The sequence below is a fragment of the Leptonotus elevatus genome, chromosome 2 (assembly GCF_054856555.1).
Source record: "Leptonotus elevatus isolate MCC_2025b chromosome 2, RoL_Lele_1.0, whole genome shotgun sequence".
Classification (NCBI taxonomy): Eukaryota; Metazoa; Chordata; class Actinopteri; order Syngnathiformes; family Syngnathidae; genus Leptonotus; species Leptonotus elevatus.
In genome coordinates, this window is record NC_141240.1 from 35,737,205 (window position 1) to 35,752,590 (window position 15,386).

The 15,386-nt window shown below is 37.0% G+C and overlaps 1 protein-coding gene across 1 annotated transcript in view; it reads left to right on the forward strand.

Annotated features, from left to right (window-relative positions):
• Positions 1 to 15,085, forward strand: part of opn7b (opsin 7, group member b) — a 59,165-nt gene extending 44,080 nt beyond the window's left edge. Inside the window, exons 5-6 of the mRNA XM_086069438.1 lie at positions 7,489 to 7,823; positions 9,221 to 15,085. Coding sequence (XP_085925564.1) covers positions 7,489 to 7,823; positions 9,221 to 9,715 — 830 coding nt within the window. The 3' untranslated portion in view covers positions 9,716 to 15,085. The remainder of the gene's footprint in view (positions 1 to 7,488; positions 7,824 to 9,220) is intronic.
• The last annotated feature ends 301 nt before the right edge of the window (positions 15,086 to 15,386 follow it).

A 15,386-nucleotide genomic window follows, 5' to 3' on the forward strand; every position in this document is an offset into this window, starting at 1 on the left:
ATGCCTCAATATGCTCAGGGTTAGGCCTGTTAGTTTCTGAGTATAGGTTGCGATAATAGTTATAACAAATTTGATTAACTTCTTCTGGTGATTGTGTGCATTCACCAGTTGTCCCTTTAATAGCCGTTATAAGAGATTTTTCCCGATTGCGTTGAAGTTGGTTTGCAAGAAATTTACCTGATTTGTTATTATATTCAAAGTTGTTGTATCTCAATTCTTGTATTATAAACTCTGTCTTTTTAGATAGCATATCGTCTAACTGTATTTTTGTATTTTGTAAGTCAGTCCATATTTGGTTATTTGGGTTTATTGCGTACTCATCCGTCAGTTGTTTAATTTGATCTTCCAAGTCTTTTTCTAATTTTTGATCCTGTTTCTTTTTATAAGATGAATATGATATAATTTTACCTCTAATTACTGCTTTCCCAGCTTCCCAGAGAAGAGATGGAGATAAGTCTGGAGAGTCATTTATTTCAAAAAAGTCTGCCCACTCTTTTCTTATAATTTTGTCAAACTCTGCGTCATTTAGCTGTGAGATGTTAAAACGCCATATCGGGGGTGGTTTAAAGGTATAATCAACTTGTAGGGAAAGTGAGACCGGTGCATGGTCGCTAATAATAATAGGATGTATTTTTGTAACAGTTTTATCAGCAATAGAGTTATTTGTAAGAAAAAAATTAATTCTTGAAAAAGACCGGTGCACAGCTTAAACCTCTGTTCCAAGAATGCAGCACCTAGTGTGCATCCTGGAATGATCACCAGTCAGATGACAAAATTCACTCTCACATTCACGTCGACTGACAATTTACACATTTTTGGGATACTGAAAGGTTCCAGTCAAGGATCAAACCTGCAGACCTTCCTTCATTCTGTTGCACTTGACCATTTATTTAAGCAGTCCAGACCAGAGACTCTTCTGGAATCCACAACAGGGAAAAAAGAAAGGGATCCTAATAAACAAAACGACTTCTCTTTGCAGGTGAATGCTCAGGCATGACAAACGTGACGAATTAGTGGTCTGCCAAATTAGTGGGGTTTTGTTTGTGTGTGGAAGATAACATAGGCTGTTTCTATGGAAAGCTGAACATGCATGGGAAAGGAAAGAAACAGCAAAGAAGTGTTTATACTTTGATGACACAATAATGTGAAGGTTTATGTTCATTTTAACTGGAGGGAAAAAACCATGATAGTATCTGCAGACTGCTGACACAAGTATCATTTTTCACATTTGGAATTATTATTACAAGTGATTGCCGTCATATGTACTTGCACTAGACTGTTTCAAGGAAAACAGACAGAGGTTTAATTAAATTAGAAATGTGTGTTCAGGTGGACTCGGTTATACGTTCAGAATGAGAAATGCTTTTATGTGATGTTCTTCCTTTTTTTGCCGTGTTTTGAAGATGGTTATTTATTTATAGAGGTGATAAAATTAATATTTTGTGAAATGTATTAATTCCAACTTTTCAAAACAGTTCTCATCACTTTCTCAATGAAGATGAATGTGGCAAACAACAAAATCAAGACAAAACAAAGTTTAATTAAAAACCTTTGCTATTTTAAATCTAGTCTGTGTTGCCTTAAGTGACGTGTTGGTCGCTAACGTTCCGGTTCTTAGAGTAAATTCTTCCAAATGAACAACAGCCATTTTCTGATCAGGAGCCAATTAGTTATTGTTTTTTTCTCGTGTTTTTAGTCAAGATGTGTTGCGGAGTTTCGTTTCCACACTAAGGAGAAGAGTGAAGGGGGAGATTACAGACCAACATCAATGGAATGAGCATGAAAGCAAAATGTGCATAAAAAAACAATTAACATTTGAACACTATCAGATTAAAAGTGTGCTTTAGTCAAATGTTTGGTGAATTCTAAATAATGAGAACATTATTTGCTTTAGTTGAGCTCCAGTAAAATGTCTGCATAATAATCACATCAGTCAATTGGCCACATCAAAGTTCATCCTCAAAGTGTTTGTAGCAACGTATTGACCAATTAATCCACGGATAAAGGTAGATAAAAGGGGATTGCTGCTGGCTTTTCTTTGCTCCATGTTTAAAATTAGCAGATGCTACAAAGTGCATCTGATAAACCAACAAAACATGCAGAGACCTTAAAAACTGCATTCATCATTGACACCCATTCAATCTTGCCGAATATGATGGATGAATTTTCAGTAGGTTAACCATTTGAAGGAATACCACAGCAACCGTAATTTAAGCGCCCATTCTCAACTTCACTTATAAAGTACGTTAAAACAACCATTGTTGCAATGTCTTCTTTTAGCTTGTGTCATCCAGTATTACAAGCTGTAGAATAGATTTTAAAATGTTGCTACTAGTCTATAAATCAAGTATAGCTCTACAGTCTACAGACTCAGGTCAGTTAGTGGAGCCCAGAGTTCAATGTGAACACGGTGAATAGCTTTTTAGCTGTTATGCTGCATGCAAATGGAATAAGTTGCCAACAGAAGTGAAGTCAGCCCCAAGTTAAAGATCTTTTAAATCAAGGACTATGCTTTTCTCCAATAACTTTGATCAAGGTCTTCAAATCTATTTCACTTTACAGTGTTTTAGTTTATTGCTTTCCTTTGCTTTTAAATATCTTGAAATTGTTTGTAAATCTGTTTAAATGTTGTCAATGTAAATTTCTTTATGAATTTTAATAAGCTACTTTTGTTCACTTTGCTTTGCGAATGTCTTGTGCTGTTGTGTTTGTTAATGCTTTTAGGTGTTGTGCTTTTAAGTGATGCAAATTGAGTTAATTTGTGTATGAAATGTGCTATATAAAGAAAGTCGCCTTACCTTACCTACCTAGCGATGAACAACTATTGCATTTATAATGCTAATAAGACATAATGACGATTGAGGGCAAGATAAAGACTCCCCCGTTGCTACTTTTACTGCTTCTTTTATCAAGGCCAGAAAAGCTACCTTAAGCTAGTTTTGTTATTGTTAATAGACACCTAATGATGAACAGGATAGTTCACTTTCAAACACATCTTGTGCTTTTGATTAGATCTAAGACTGTTGATTGACTCGTGAGAGCTGGATCAAAGCCCATAAAACAAAAGATTTGAGAGGGATGAGTCCTGCTTTGTGGACTCACCCTGCCATGTGTTTCTTTTGAGAGGTTTTAATCAAAATGGGTCGATGGAAATAGCAGGGACTAAAGAGGAGTTTGTAGCTTACTGACATAATCGATACAGCATTTTTCGTGTGATGTTAAGTGGATCTGGCTGGGAAAGTAAAAGCCAGGAAAGTTTTCATTTAAAGACACAAATCCATCATGTACTGACTGGATGCTGCATAAAGTGTGCTCCACTCAATTTTATTTATAGAGCATTTAAAAAACAACAACGCACTGGTGATAAAGAAAAATCATTTACAAAACAAAGGCGATTGAAAATAGCATCATTTGAAAACAATAAGACACGAAAATAAAGGCCCGTGTCATGAGAGTCTGTGGGCTCTATTTTCACAGACAGGCAAACTTGCGCTCAGCATAAAAGCAAAATGAAGCAAAAGAGATGACTAGATGGGACTGAAGCATTGAACTATTTCTTCACGTGTTTTACTTGCCAACAGACGAACTTCCAGCTGTTAGTAAACTACAGTTGTTGTTTACTTTCAAACTGAGCTTGTAGCAAACGTGAATTACAACATACACGTTACAACATACACGCTGTGACCATGACATGGATGATCCCGGCATGCTCATACTGGTTATATGAGGGTTCAATGTCTCTTGTCTACTAACAGCTATTTGTCAAACAAAACAACAACAAAAGAAGAACACCACATCGTGTTTGAATCCTGACACAGTGGTCATCATGTATATGTTTTACGACAACTTTCTTTTCCTCTTTATTGTTTGTGGCCAATTGAGCATGCTTGATATGAAAATTTATTTTGAAATTGCCGATAAATATTCCCCAAAAAGATTCCATATGACTTTGTACCCAAGACAAATTTTGTCATGTTTTGGCCAGAGTGATGCCATTTGGCACAGGTTTATAAAAGCTACAGTTTTATTTTTTATTTTTTTATTGTCATGTTTTTTTGTTATTTGTATCTCTAATAACCAGGAAATGCAAGGAGGAAAACAATTTCAATGAGGATTTTTTAGTCCGGCCATCTAAGGGTTAATCAGCTCTGTGTAATACAAGCCCAGGTTGAAATTTTAATGTGCCGCTGAGATGGTTTAATCAGTGAAGGGATGCTTGACATCAGATAAAAGATGTATAAGGATGAGCACACACACGCAGCCTGACACACATACACACATACACACACACACAAACACGACGTGCATTGTACGCCGCAGGGCTTAACCAGCCACCGCCACCCTTAGTTTGGACCGTAAAAGGGGCTGACATGCAGCTGAAGAAGCTTGGTGGTGTTGCAGATAAGGCTTGCAGTGTTCCCCTCTGCACTGATGATGCAATCACCAGAATCAATTAGTCATTGGCTTTAAGTATGGATCATTTCACATCCATAACTGTAGCCACACTAATCTGAATGGAAGAGCATGGGGGGGGGGGGGGGGGGGGCTCACACACAAACAAACAAACATTTGTCTTTCATTACTGCATTAGCCTAGAAAATACAAAATGTTTTATCATTATCAGGATGACATTCAGAGGTTTTTAATCGTACCACAAGTAGTTTATCTATTTAATTACAATGTCATACAATCATTTCCTATGTGTGTAGTGAACAAATACCTCACAACTGCATGTGACAAATTGTCTCCTTACATGCAAGTGGGTGCCTTTGGATTCCTGGAATTAAGAATATTGCTAACTCCACATGTGGTTCATGTGATCACTCATGTGGCTGAAGTCACACTAAGCACTTCAATGTATTCATAAGTACATGACAAAAAAATCATTATAGCATTGAGCCTTAAAGTCACAAACAGCATTTACGCTACATTTTCCCATGAAAATTTGGTGTGAAACTGCATAAGAATCAATCACTACATTAAGTTTATGAAATTAAATAGTTCATTTAAATATTTTATTTGTATAGCACTTTTCTACCTTCAAGTGTTTCATTTGTTTATCACTTTTCTACCTTCAAGGTTCACAAAGCACTGTTTAACACCTCATTCATGCAGCCACATACAATGATGAATGGATTTATAATACAGTTTACAGCCATTAAAGAAAAACAACAACATTTCATTCACATAATGAGCTCACCAGAAGCAAGTGGGAGTTCAGTTGAAATCAGAAATCAAAGAACATTCTACCTTGTCACATAGGAACTGACGTTGAGAGATTGAACCCACAATTTACGGGTTAAGGACGACCTTTATAATACCTGAAGCAAGTTTTCCATTGAAAAAATAATAATAATTCCAGTTCATTTCACAAACAGATTGGACAAGCCTGAAAATTCTGTCATTTCTTTCTCTGTACTTTGTCGCACTTTACCATCATGTGGTTGGGTAATCTTGGTTTTATTGATCCACCCATTTTCTAAACTGCTTATCCTCTTTCGGGTTGCAGGTGATCTGGATCCTATCCTGGCTGATTTTGGTCAAGAGACGGTGTATATCCTAGACTGATCTTCAGCCATTTGCAGTGCATGTACAACCATTCACACTCAAATATACCGGTACACCTCTAGGCAAGGGAGATTTAGTTATATAGCACATTTCATACACAAAGCAATAATATGCTGCACACAACCAAAAGCAAACCACCTCTAAACTGTTCCAAACAAAACACTAGAGACATTTAAAGGCAAAACAAAGACAACAAAAGTAGCTTAATAAACATATTGACATTTAAACACACAAACAAAATATTACAGACATTAAACCAAATAAAGAAACAAAAAAGTAGCTTTTTAAAATTACGAAAAGACCATTCAGTGAAATTAATTATAAAAGATGCTTAAAAGACCTAATTAAAGAAATGAGGGAAAAAATAGTTTCCAAGCTGGATTTAAAAGCATTCACACTTCTGTTCCATTTGTTTTTGACAGTATGTGTGGAAACTTGAGTACAATCACAGGGAGAACACAGAAAAGCCCCGGAGTCCAATTTGAGGCAACATAAACACAAAATGCCAAATATATAAATGAGGCTTCCAAATCGTGAAAAATCAAGCTTGAAAGATTCTGAATGAACCCCTGACCGGTTCTTTTATCTTTAATGCTCGCGATATTATACTAACATTAACAACCATAGACTGCCTATTCTCATTTGAACTATTTAGTGGATGCCAGAAAGAATAAGTACACAGATGTACATCTAGTCAAGTCATCTAGTCATCGCAGAGGTGTTAGCCATCAGCTAGCTCACGAGCTAACAGACTTCCGGGGTTCTTTGAACTCGGCCGGTGAACCGTCGGCAGGCTGCTTTGCTGCATCACCACCTCTCTTGGTGTTGTGTTGGTGTGATGGTCCACACAATGGAGGCACTTCAGGCACAGTCAACTGTTTATTAAACATGACAACACACATTTTTTAGCCTGTGGCTCACATCACATGACAAACACATAGGCTACTTTCTGCTAGTTAAAGACCCTCAGTCCTTTACGTTCCAATATATTACGGCAGCTCGCATAACACAAAGATGACTAACAACATAGAGTTGTTCTGTAAATTGTGAGATCTAGGTGTTATGAATTTTGGGGATTTAGAGATAGCTCGCTAGCAAACTGCACGCTCCAGTGGTAGAAATAGGAAAAGTACTTGTAACTCTTAAGTAAGTAAGTAAGTAACTATTTATTGCACCAGATAGCCATTCCAACAAAGGCACTCAGTACATATAAATGGGGTAGGGTTGCCCGACTCATGCCGGATGTCAAAGTGCGTGATTGGCTGCTGTTATAGCCACCCCACAAAAAAAAAGATAACAGAAAAACTAAAATGACTATATCTTCACAATTACTATATAGTTCTGAAGCTTTGTTCTCAGCAATTATTTCCAAACTTGCATAATGTTTTTAGAAACAAATCTCTGAATTCACTTTCCTGGGTCTTCAATTTATAATAATGATAATGTTAACAATATTTGTTTTTAAACAGAAAGTCCTTTGAATTTTTTTTTTTTTTTGTGAACTGTATTTTCTGAGCAGTGTGTAAGTTTTTTGCCCATATTGATAATCGCATGTTCCCGCGAATGCTAGTATTTGCTCTTGGATACATTAAAAGTGTTGCATAATTTAATCAAAGAAAGTTGTTGTTTAAAAAAAAAAAAAAAAATTCAGTCATTTGTTTATTCCCTTTATCTTCTATTATGAAACTTGAGTCAGTATGTTTTGATTTTAATCTTTGTTAAGAGTTAATTCATTGCGCGTTGAACTTGAAATTACGAGTTTGTTATGATGTCCTCTCCACATCCTGTCATACAAGCACATACTGTTCCCCTTGCCGCACGTCTGTGAGAACGCAGCTGACAAGGCAGGTTGCCCTGCTATGTTCGTCTGACCTTAAGATTTGTTTTTACAATCCGACCCTTTGTTATGCTCTTCCTCAGGCAACAAGTTCTCCTACTGCCACGCCTGCCTGCTGGTCGCCGGGGTTTGGTGCTACGCCGGCGTGTTTGCCGTGGGGCCGCTGCTGGGCTGGGGACAATACGGGCCCGAGCCGTACGGTACGGCGTGCTGCATCGACTGGCATGCGCCCAGCCAGAACTCTTTGGCTATGAGCTACATCATCTGCCTCTTCTTCTTCTGCTACATTGTTCCCTGCACGGTCATCTTTCTGTCCTACGTGTTCATCCTGTTGACCGTCCGTGGCTCCCGCCAGGCAGTGCAGCAGCACATGTCCCCTCAGAACAAGATCACCAATGCACATGCACTTATTATTAAGGTATGATTCCAACACTCATTAGGTTTTTACGCTACACATACACTACTCATAACAAGTTTGAGATATTGAACTTTCGGGTGATTTTTCAAAACCCGAAAAATACCCATGAGTTTATCCCTTTTCTAACCCGAATATTTGGTTATACAAATGCGATCGGGTTACCTCCGTTGAAATGAACATTGGTTTGTGTTCTGTTCAAAACACTTTAGGAGCAAAGAGGAAACCCATTACTTTATTAGTGTGGTGAATGACATGAATATAATGCCCCATTTATTCATGATGGAAAGTAAGACGCAGAAATTACATCTTGACATTATCCATTCGTCGCCGTTTAAATTGGGATATTGTAATTGTGTGTACGGGAAGTACACAGGTAAACGTTATATCAAATGTTTCAGAACCCGGAATTTTTACCTTAACCCGAACATTGACGGCATGTAAACGTACACAGCAAATCAGTCAGTGTTAAATTTTCAATGTTCGATCAAATATGCAGTAAGCAGTGTTATTTTAACACTGTCAGATTAAATTTCCTTAAGGGGTTGGGCTGGATGTTGGGTGTAACCTGAATAGCACTACCTTGAGTGCTAAATTGACCACAACCTAATTTCAGGCGAAGGAGAAACTTTCCAAATTTCCAGCGCACTGTCAACATTTCAATAGCGATGCATCCAGTTGTTCTTGTCAGGGTGGTGTGGATCAGTGGTAGTAGAGTAGTCGTCTCACAATGCTTAGAGTGTGGGTTCGATCCCAAACCAGTGTCACTATACCAAAGTAACCTTGAGCAAGATACTGAACCCCCAAGTTGCTCCTGATGCCGTGCCATCAGTAGTCAAAATGTATAGCGCTTTGAGGGCCTTGTAAAGAGAAAAAAAACACTATATAAAGTACTGTTTACCAGAGTAAAGTGTAGTTTGAGTTAAAAAATTTAACACTGACACTAGTGCAATACACTCACTCATAAGTGTTTAAACACCAGAGTTAACTGTAGTTTGGCAGAATTCAATGTTTAACACTGACATTAGTACTTTCAACACTACTCAGTGTTTTCCAGTTTGTTTTTTAACACTACACAGTGTTGGAGTAACACTGGTTAAGTGTGAAAAAAGTAACACTTTGAAAAGTGTCAGATTTACACTCATTGGTGTGGACACATATAAACACTTTTCTAATGTTAGATTTAACACTCTTTTGTTAATCTAACACTGGTGAGTTTGCTGTGCAGCATTCCAATTTAGAGACAATCAAATAAGGTTTACCTGTAGAGGTTGTTGTAGTACATTTTAGGTTCATCCTGACATTTCATTCGAAAGTCAAAAATCCCGAACCTTTTATGAGTAGTGAGTAGTGTATGTACATTTTTGTCTACTGCCATGTTTTTTTTGCTTTGTTTTTAGCTGTCGGTAGCAGTTTGCATCGGTTTCCTGACAGCATGGAGTCCATATGCGATTGTGTCCATGTGGGCAGCGTTTGGTAACCCCGCCAAAGTCCCACCCATGGCTTTTGCACTGGCCGCTATCTTCGCCAAGTCCTCTACACTTTACAACCCGATTGTCTATCTGGTTTTTAAGCCCAACTTCCGCAAGTCCCTCTGTCGGGATGTAGCATTGTGCAGAAGGTCACTCTGCGGGTGTTTGTGTCAGCCCAACTCCACGCAGAAGGGAACGTGCAGGCAACCTCATCACAAAGAAGAGTGTAACTCGCAGTTTTCCAACGGACTACTGGAGAACCACGGCACGTGCAGACATTGCCCTTGTCCGGAGATCACGACTCAGAGGGACAACTGTATGGACTACGGCCCTCAGCAGACTGCCACGATGCTCCAGGGGTCGCAACATGGCGAAGTGGCGGTCAGTCAACTCTCCAATGAGCAGCAGAGTGACTTCCTCTAGGCTGAACTCGCACATAGGAAGCGACTGCGAAGTCAAGCGAGCAAGTGGGAAGACAAGACATTGATTGGATGAGAGACTGACTACAACTGGTGGCAACTACATTCACTGGTGACAAGAACAGGTCAGGCCAAAGTTTAAAGACCTTATATAATGCCTCAAATAGGTGATACTGCCAAAACACAGCTTCAGTCATGCAACAACCAACATGCAAGCAGATCAAAATCAAATCAGGTAATGTAAACATGCAATGATCTGATCAGATTCCAGATCAACTTAAAGAGGACTCGGGAAATGATGATGAGATTGAGGGAATAGCTCTCTATGAAACTACCTTTAATATATTTATTATGAATATATGTATTTGATGCTGTGTTTGGTTTAGATATTTATTGATGCATGCCTCAAATTGGAAGACGACATAATTGTACTAATGTAAAAAAAAAAGAAGAGGATTTTTGTTTGGTTTTAAGGTGTCGGCCCAAGTCATTTGAGGGAAGCAGCCAAGCATCCGCTGGATTTACTCGATTTCACTGAGCTGTCGCCAGGAAAACACTGTGACACAACATTCGTTCCATTCTCTATGTAGACAGTAGGATGACCTCAGGATACAAAATAGCCACAATCAGATTAACTGGTCAAAAATGTACACTTTCTTAAAAGATGATCTCTTGAAATAAGCTACAAATCTTGAATTGTACAAAAGATGACTTACACTGACAAAAGGTAGTAAATAGTAACATTTTGACAGAATTAGTGGTTTGCTTTTCTAGAAAGAATCACAAATATGAGTGAAAATGTAAAACATGCAAAGTTGATAATAATCTTAGTAATATTTCTTCCAATAGCAATGTACCCACTATAATTTGCATCCCCCCCCCCCAAAACTTTGATTTAAAGTGTTGATAAAAGAGAGAACTGGCTCTTATTAGCATACCTGACAAGTATGAGGAGCTTAAGAGGGATTTATGCCAAAATATTTTGGCATCAAAGAAATCAGGTAGCTGCCCCATCTAAAAAAAAAAAAGCAACTGTGCAGCTGTGAGAACTTTTAAAGATTAATTTGTGGTATATCTTATTTATTCATTTCATTTTTTTTTAAACAAAATGTTGTTTTTTCTTATTATTTTATTTATTTCTTATTTGTATACTTGTCAAAAATGTGAGAGATACCTACAAATGCAGTTGTTGTTGTTTTTTAAGTCAGACAATCAAACACAATGGCTTAGGGTTAACCCTAACACTAAATGAGAAGGTGCTAGTGCAGCATCACCAATACAAATTTTCATTAAATGCCTCAGTAAGAACTCACATAAATGAAGAAATGTACAGAATTTCCAGGACTAAGAATTCTAACAATGTATTCTGAAAAATATTAAAATGTAATATGATTTGCCTGATGTCCATTCATGCTGACGCAAGCTAGCGCGGGATTAATGACCGGCCCTCACTTGGAAAGCCTGTACTGGGGGAATTCCAGTTGCAACACATCAAAATTTAGCAGTAATACCTTGAATAAAAATTTATATATTTTTGGAGACTGGGGTTAAGTTGTATTTTACAATTTAAAAAAATTGCTGAATTTCACAAGTTACTTCATGTTAAAGATTAGATAGCTCTTAATATGAAAAGAAAAATGCTGTCACCGTCTTACAAATGCAATTATGCCATCTCGTGGCAGAAAAATTATTTCAACACAAATCAGTGTACGTTTTTTTTACAGTACAGTACATCTTTTTAATTAACTAAATTTAATGAATTATTATGAAATTACTGTGACTAAAAGATGCAGCCATATTTCTATTAGATTAACATTTTTTCCACTTTTATGTTAATAAGATGATGAAAACTTGGAAAAAACTATTATTGTACATTTAGAACAGATGTAAAATTTGTGATTAATCGCGAGTTAACTATTGAAGTCATGCAATTAATTTCGATTACAATTTTTAATTGCCTGACACCCATAATATATATACTGTATGTAGTTTTCCTATCACTTTAAATATTTTGGGAAGATCCATCAATTAATCCTCGGTTGTAAATGGATATTATTAAAAGCCAAGGGGGTGAATACTATTGAAAGGCGCTGTATTAGAAGTATTCTTAAATATATCATATAGTGTACAGAGAGATTAACCGCGCAAGCCAGATCGATAATTGTGATTCACTCGAAGGAGTTCTTCACATTATCAATCTGGGACTTCACTCAGCAGATCTGTTCGGAAAAGGAGGGACGTGCTGTACAATACTTCCAGCTGATTTAACAAAGTGGCATCTTGCACGTTTGCTTTGACCAATTAACGCAACACATGAAAATGTCGTCTTCCGTCTCATCTTAGGGAGGGGGGAAGGGAAAGCACGAAAATCTGCACGAAAAAATGCACAAAGCGCCTCTCGCTGTTCAAATTCAACAAAGAAATGGTGAGTAATTTTACGAGAACAGAATTAATTGCCGCATAAATTTGTCTGTTAGGTTTGTTTGTTTACCCCCCGCCATCGGCACTTATTGGTTTTGTCCCGCCCTAAACAACGCCTGATTGGTCCGACCTAAAAAAGGTCGGCTGTAAATGTATCAGCGGGAGCGGTACTGGATGTATTCTCCTGAGTTTGTGAAATCACAAATACCACGAGAATTCATCTTGCTGGCAAGGTTACAGAGAGATCGCCTTTCTATGCATGCATGTGATTTGCAGTAATTTATTTCCCATGGCTAAATTATAACAATAATAAGTTAAGATTAGAACTGCCAGTAAGCGATTATCAAAATAAACATGACAATAACAACTCTTAAGATCGGAGCTAAAAAAAATAACTGCTATGGAGGAGAAGACTTGCAAGACGCCAACACAAATCGCATCTTGTTTTCAGGAGAGATTGCACTTTTGTGATGTTTCCACGAGGTTTTGACTTGAACTTTAGAACCACTTGACATTTTTCTGTCTCAGGTGGTAATTGAATCATTTGTTTTATTGACTGCTCTCTCTGCGCTAAACTCTTCAAGAAGAGCATCTGGACAAAAGAGCTTCTTTCAGAGACCTACAATGGCTTTTTCAATACTTAGTAAATAGCTTTACTTTCCTCCTTGGGTGTCGATCCAGTGCACATTTATGGTAGACATCTTTGACAAAATAATAACAGAAACAGTGTCATTGATTGTTTTCTAAGCTAAACTGGCTTCCCTCCGTTGTATTTGCTTGAATCATATGTCTGGTACTTTTTGTTATGTATTTATTCTACAAAGCAACTCAGTTTGACAGAGCTGCGGTTGTACAAAATTGACAGTTTTAGGAATACTTGAAAATGCCTTTATAAAAAATATCCGTTCATTTTCAAAAAGAGTATACCCTAAGCACTTGTAAAGTCTTGTATAGTGCCTCACTTCTTGAGCAATTTCCTACTACTACTATTCTCACAAGCTCATGCGGCTTCTAACTTCATGTGATCTAAGGTCACAGCCAGATGTTGCATCGTTGGAAACACTTCTAGTTTAAAACAACCAAGTTAGTTGTGTGAAAAAAATTTAGGATTCATAAAGACTGAGATAAAGGAGGAAATGTTCACAAATGATCAGAGGAATTCAAGACGCATTTTAAGTATATCATTCAACCAAAGATTATAGTCATTTTGGTCACTAGACCTTTTACTTACTGTAGATAATGTGTTTGTTCGCCGTGTTGGAGCTCCAGACCAGGAAGGAAAATTCGTCTTGAAATGGAAAGGATAGTAGACTGAATAATGTTCGTTTTCTTTTGTTTTTTGTTTTCTTTTTCTGCACAACCCTAATCAGTTCATATTAGCTACGTTCTCAATTTTCCAATCACCTTAGATGAGCTAAGATGGGCGAAAAGTTTGGAATCAGTAGCAAAGAAATTACACGATGAAGTCGCTGCCGTAAAAAAACTGTGATCCCGACACAATTCAAACACGTCTCACTGTCAAACTGTGTGTGAAGACAAGCGGAAATAAAATCGAGACTGTTGCACTTAATGACCTGGAATAGATGGCAGCTTGGCTGACCTTAGCTAAGACAGCATTGACCTCACCTAACATTAGCTAAAGGCTAGTTAGCGGGCTAGCATGGTGGGAGCCAGCTACCATTTCAGTATATATATATATACATGTATGTACATTTAAATAATACACGGCAAAAGCCCAAAGCTATAATCTATAATCAGTAGATCATAGTTTTTTGACATGGGAACCAAACAATGTGAGCATATCCAGAGCTACACGTCGCTGCACAGAAACTATAGCACTTTTTTTCCCTTTTTTTCTTTTTTTAACAACATATACGTATCAGGATTTGGGTTGTATTGAGCAAAGCAAGAATGTGACAGATAAAAAACACAAAACAGGATTTTGCTCTAAGGAATAAAGTATCGCAAAATTAACCAGTCATAAAATGAAGAGAATTACACTGTAGGAGAGTTTTTCTACAGCATGGTTGCTGCATCTATTTTGTTGTTGATTTTGTTTTGTGTTGTTTTTTTACCTCTGAGCTTTGTCAAAGAATGTATCTGTCAACTCAACTGAGCTTTTTCTAATGTTAATAGTGTGCTGAAATGTCAAGGGTGAAAAAAAGCATGAGCTAGTAATCATGTGGTCCAGCATCAAGAAGTCTTCTGTTATCGCACAAGTAAGCAGGGTACAGTATCATCACAAATATTCTGTGCTACATGACATATTACAGAATTCAATATTAAAATATTTTCTAGCAAAAATAAAATGGTTTGTAGTGTTTGTTGATCCAATTTGAGACACAACACTAAAATATGCTACAGTTTGCAATGCAAGTATTCAACTTTATGCTAATTAATTGTGTTGTTTGTATGTCCCCAAAAATCTATTTTTTTGCACTGTTCTTATACATGTGATATGAATATGATGAATGTGATGCGTTGTAAAAACAAAACAAAAAAATGTATATGTTTGTATATGGAAGAAAAGTATATGAAAAATGTTTATCAGATTATGATTATTGAACTTATTGTGAACAAGTTAAGTTTAGCTGCACTGTACTGTGAAAACAATTATAATTTTCAAAAAGAACACTGTCAAATGGATACTCTGTTGTGCTTATAAATTCGCATACCCTGGCAGAATTCTTAAGATGTTGTACCATTCTTTAAAGATTTTTTTTTTTTATGGGATTCAATTTGAACTAGATGGCAAATAAAGCAAATAATTAAATAGTCCGCACTCGGTCATTGGTATATTTTTGACATATGTTTCCAATATAGTACTGCCAATATTTGACAAAGTCTGCCATGGAATGTAAAGCGTATGAGCACAACTGTGTCCAAGGCCAAAATAATTTCTCCTTTGTCACCGGTGCAGCTGAATGATGAATAAATTTCATTTAAAAAAATACCTGGAATTTCATGACTTGTATAACTGTTTGGCTTCAAGAAATTTGAAGTATATTCTGTTCTCGTCAGCCATATTTATTTGGGAGGGGGGTGAATGGAAAGTGAACATGCAGCAATGAAAAGCAAAATCACAACATTGTACAAAGCATGCCGTTCAACATGGGAAGGTTGTCTCTGAGGACAGGATCCATCTGAATGTTTCAAACAAACAGTGGGAGGAAATAAAACATCACAACTTCAAAGCTACATCACAATATTATTTGCATTGATTTTCCAGATCAGCCAAAATAGCCATACATACA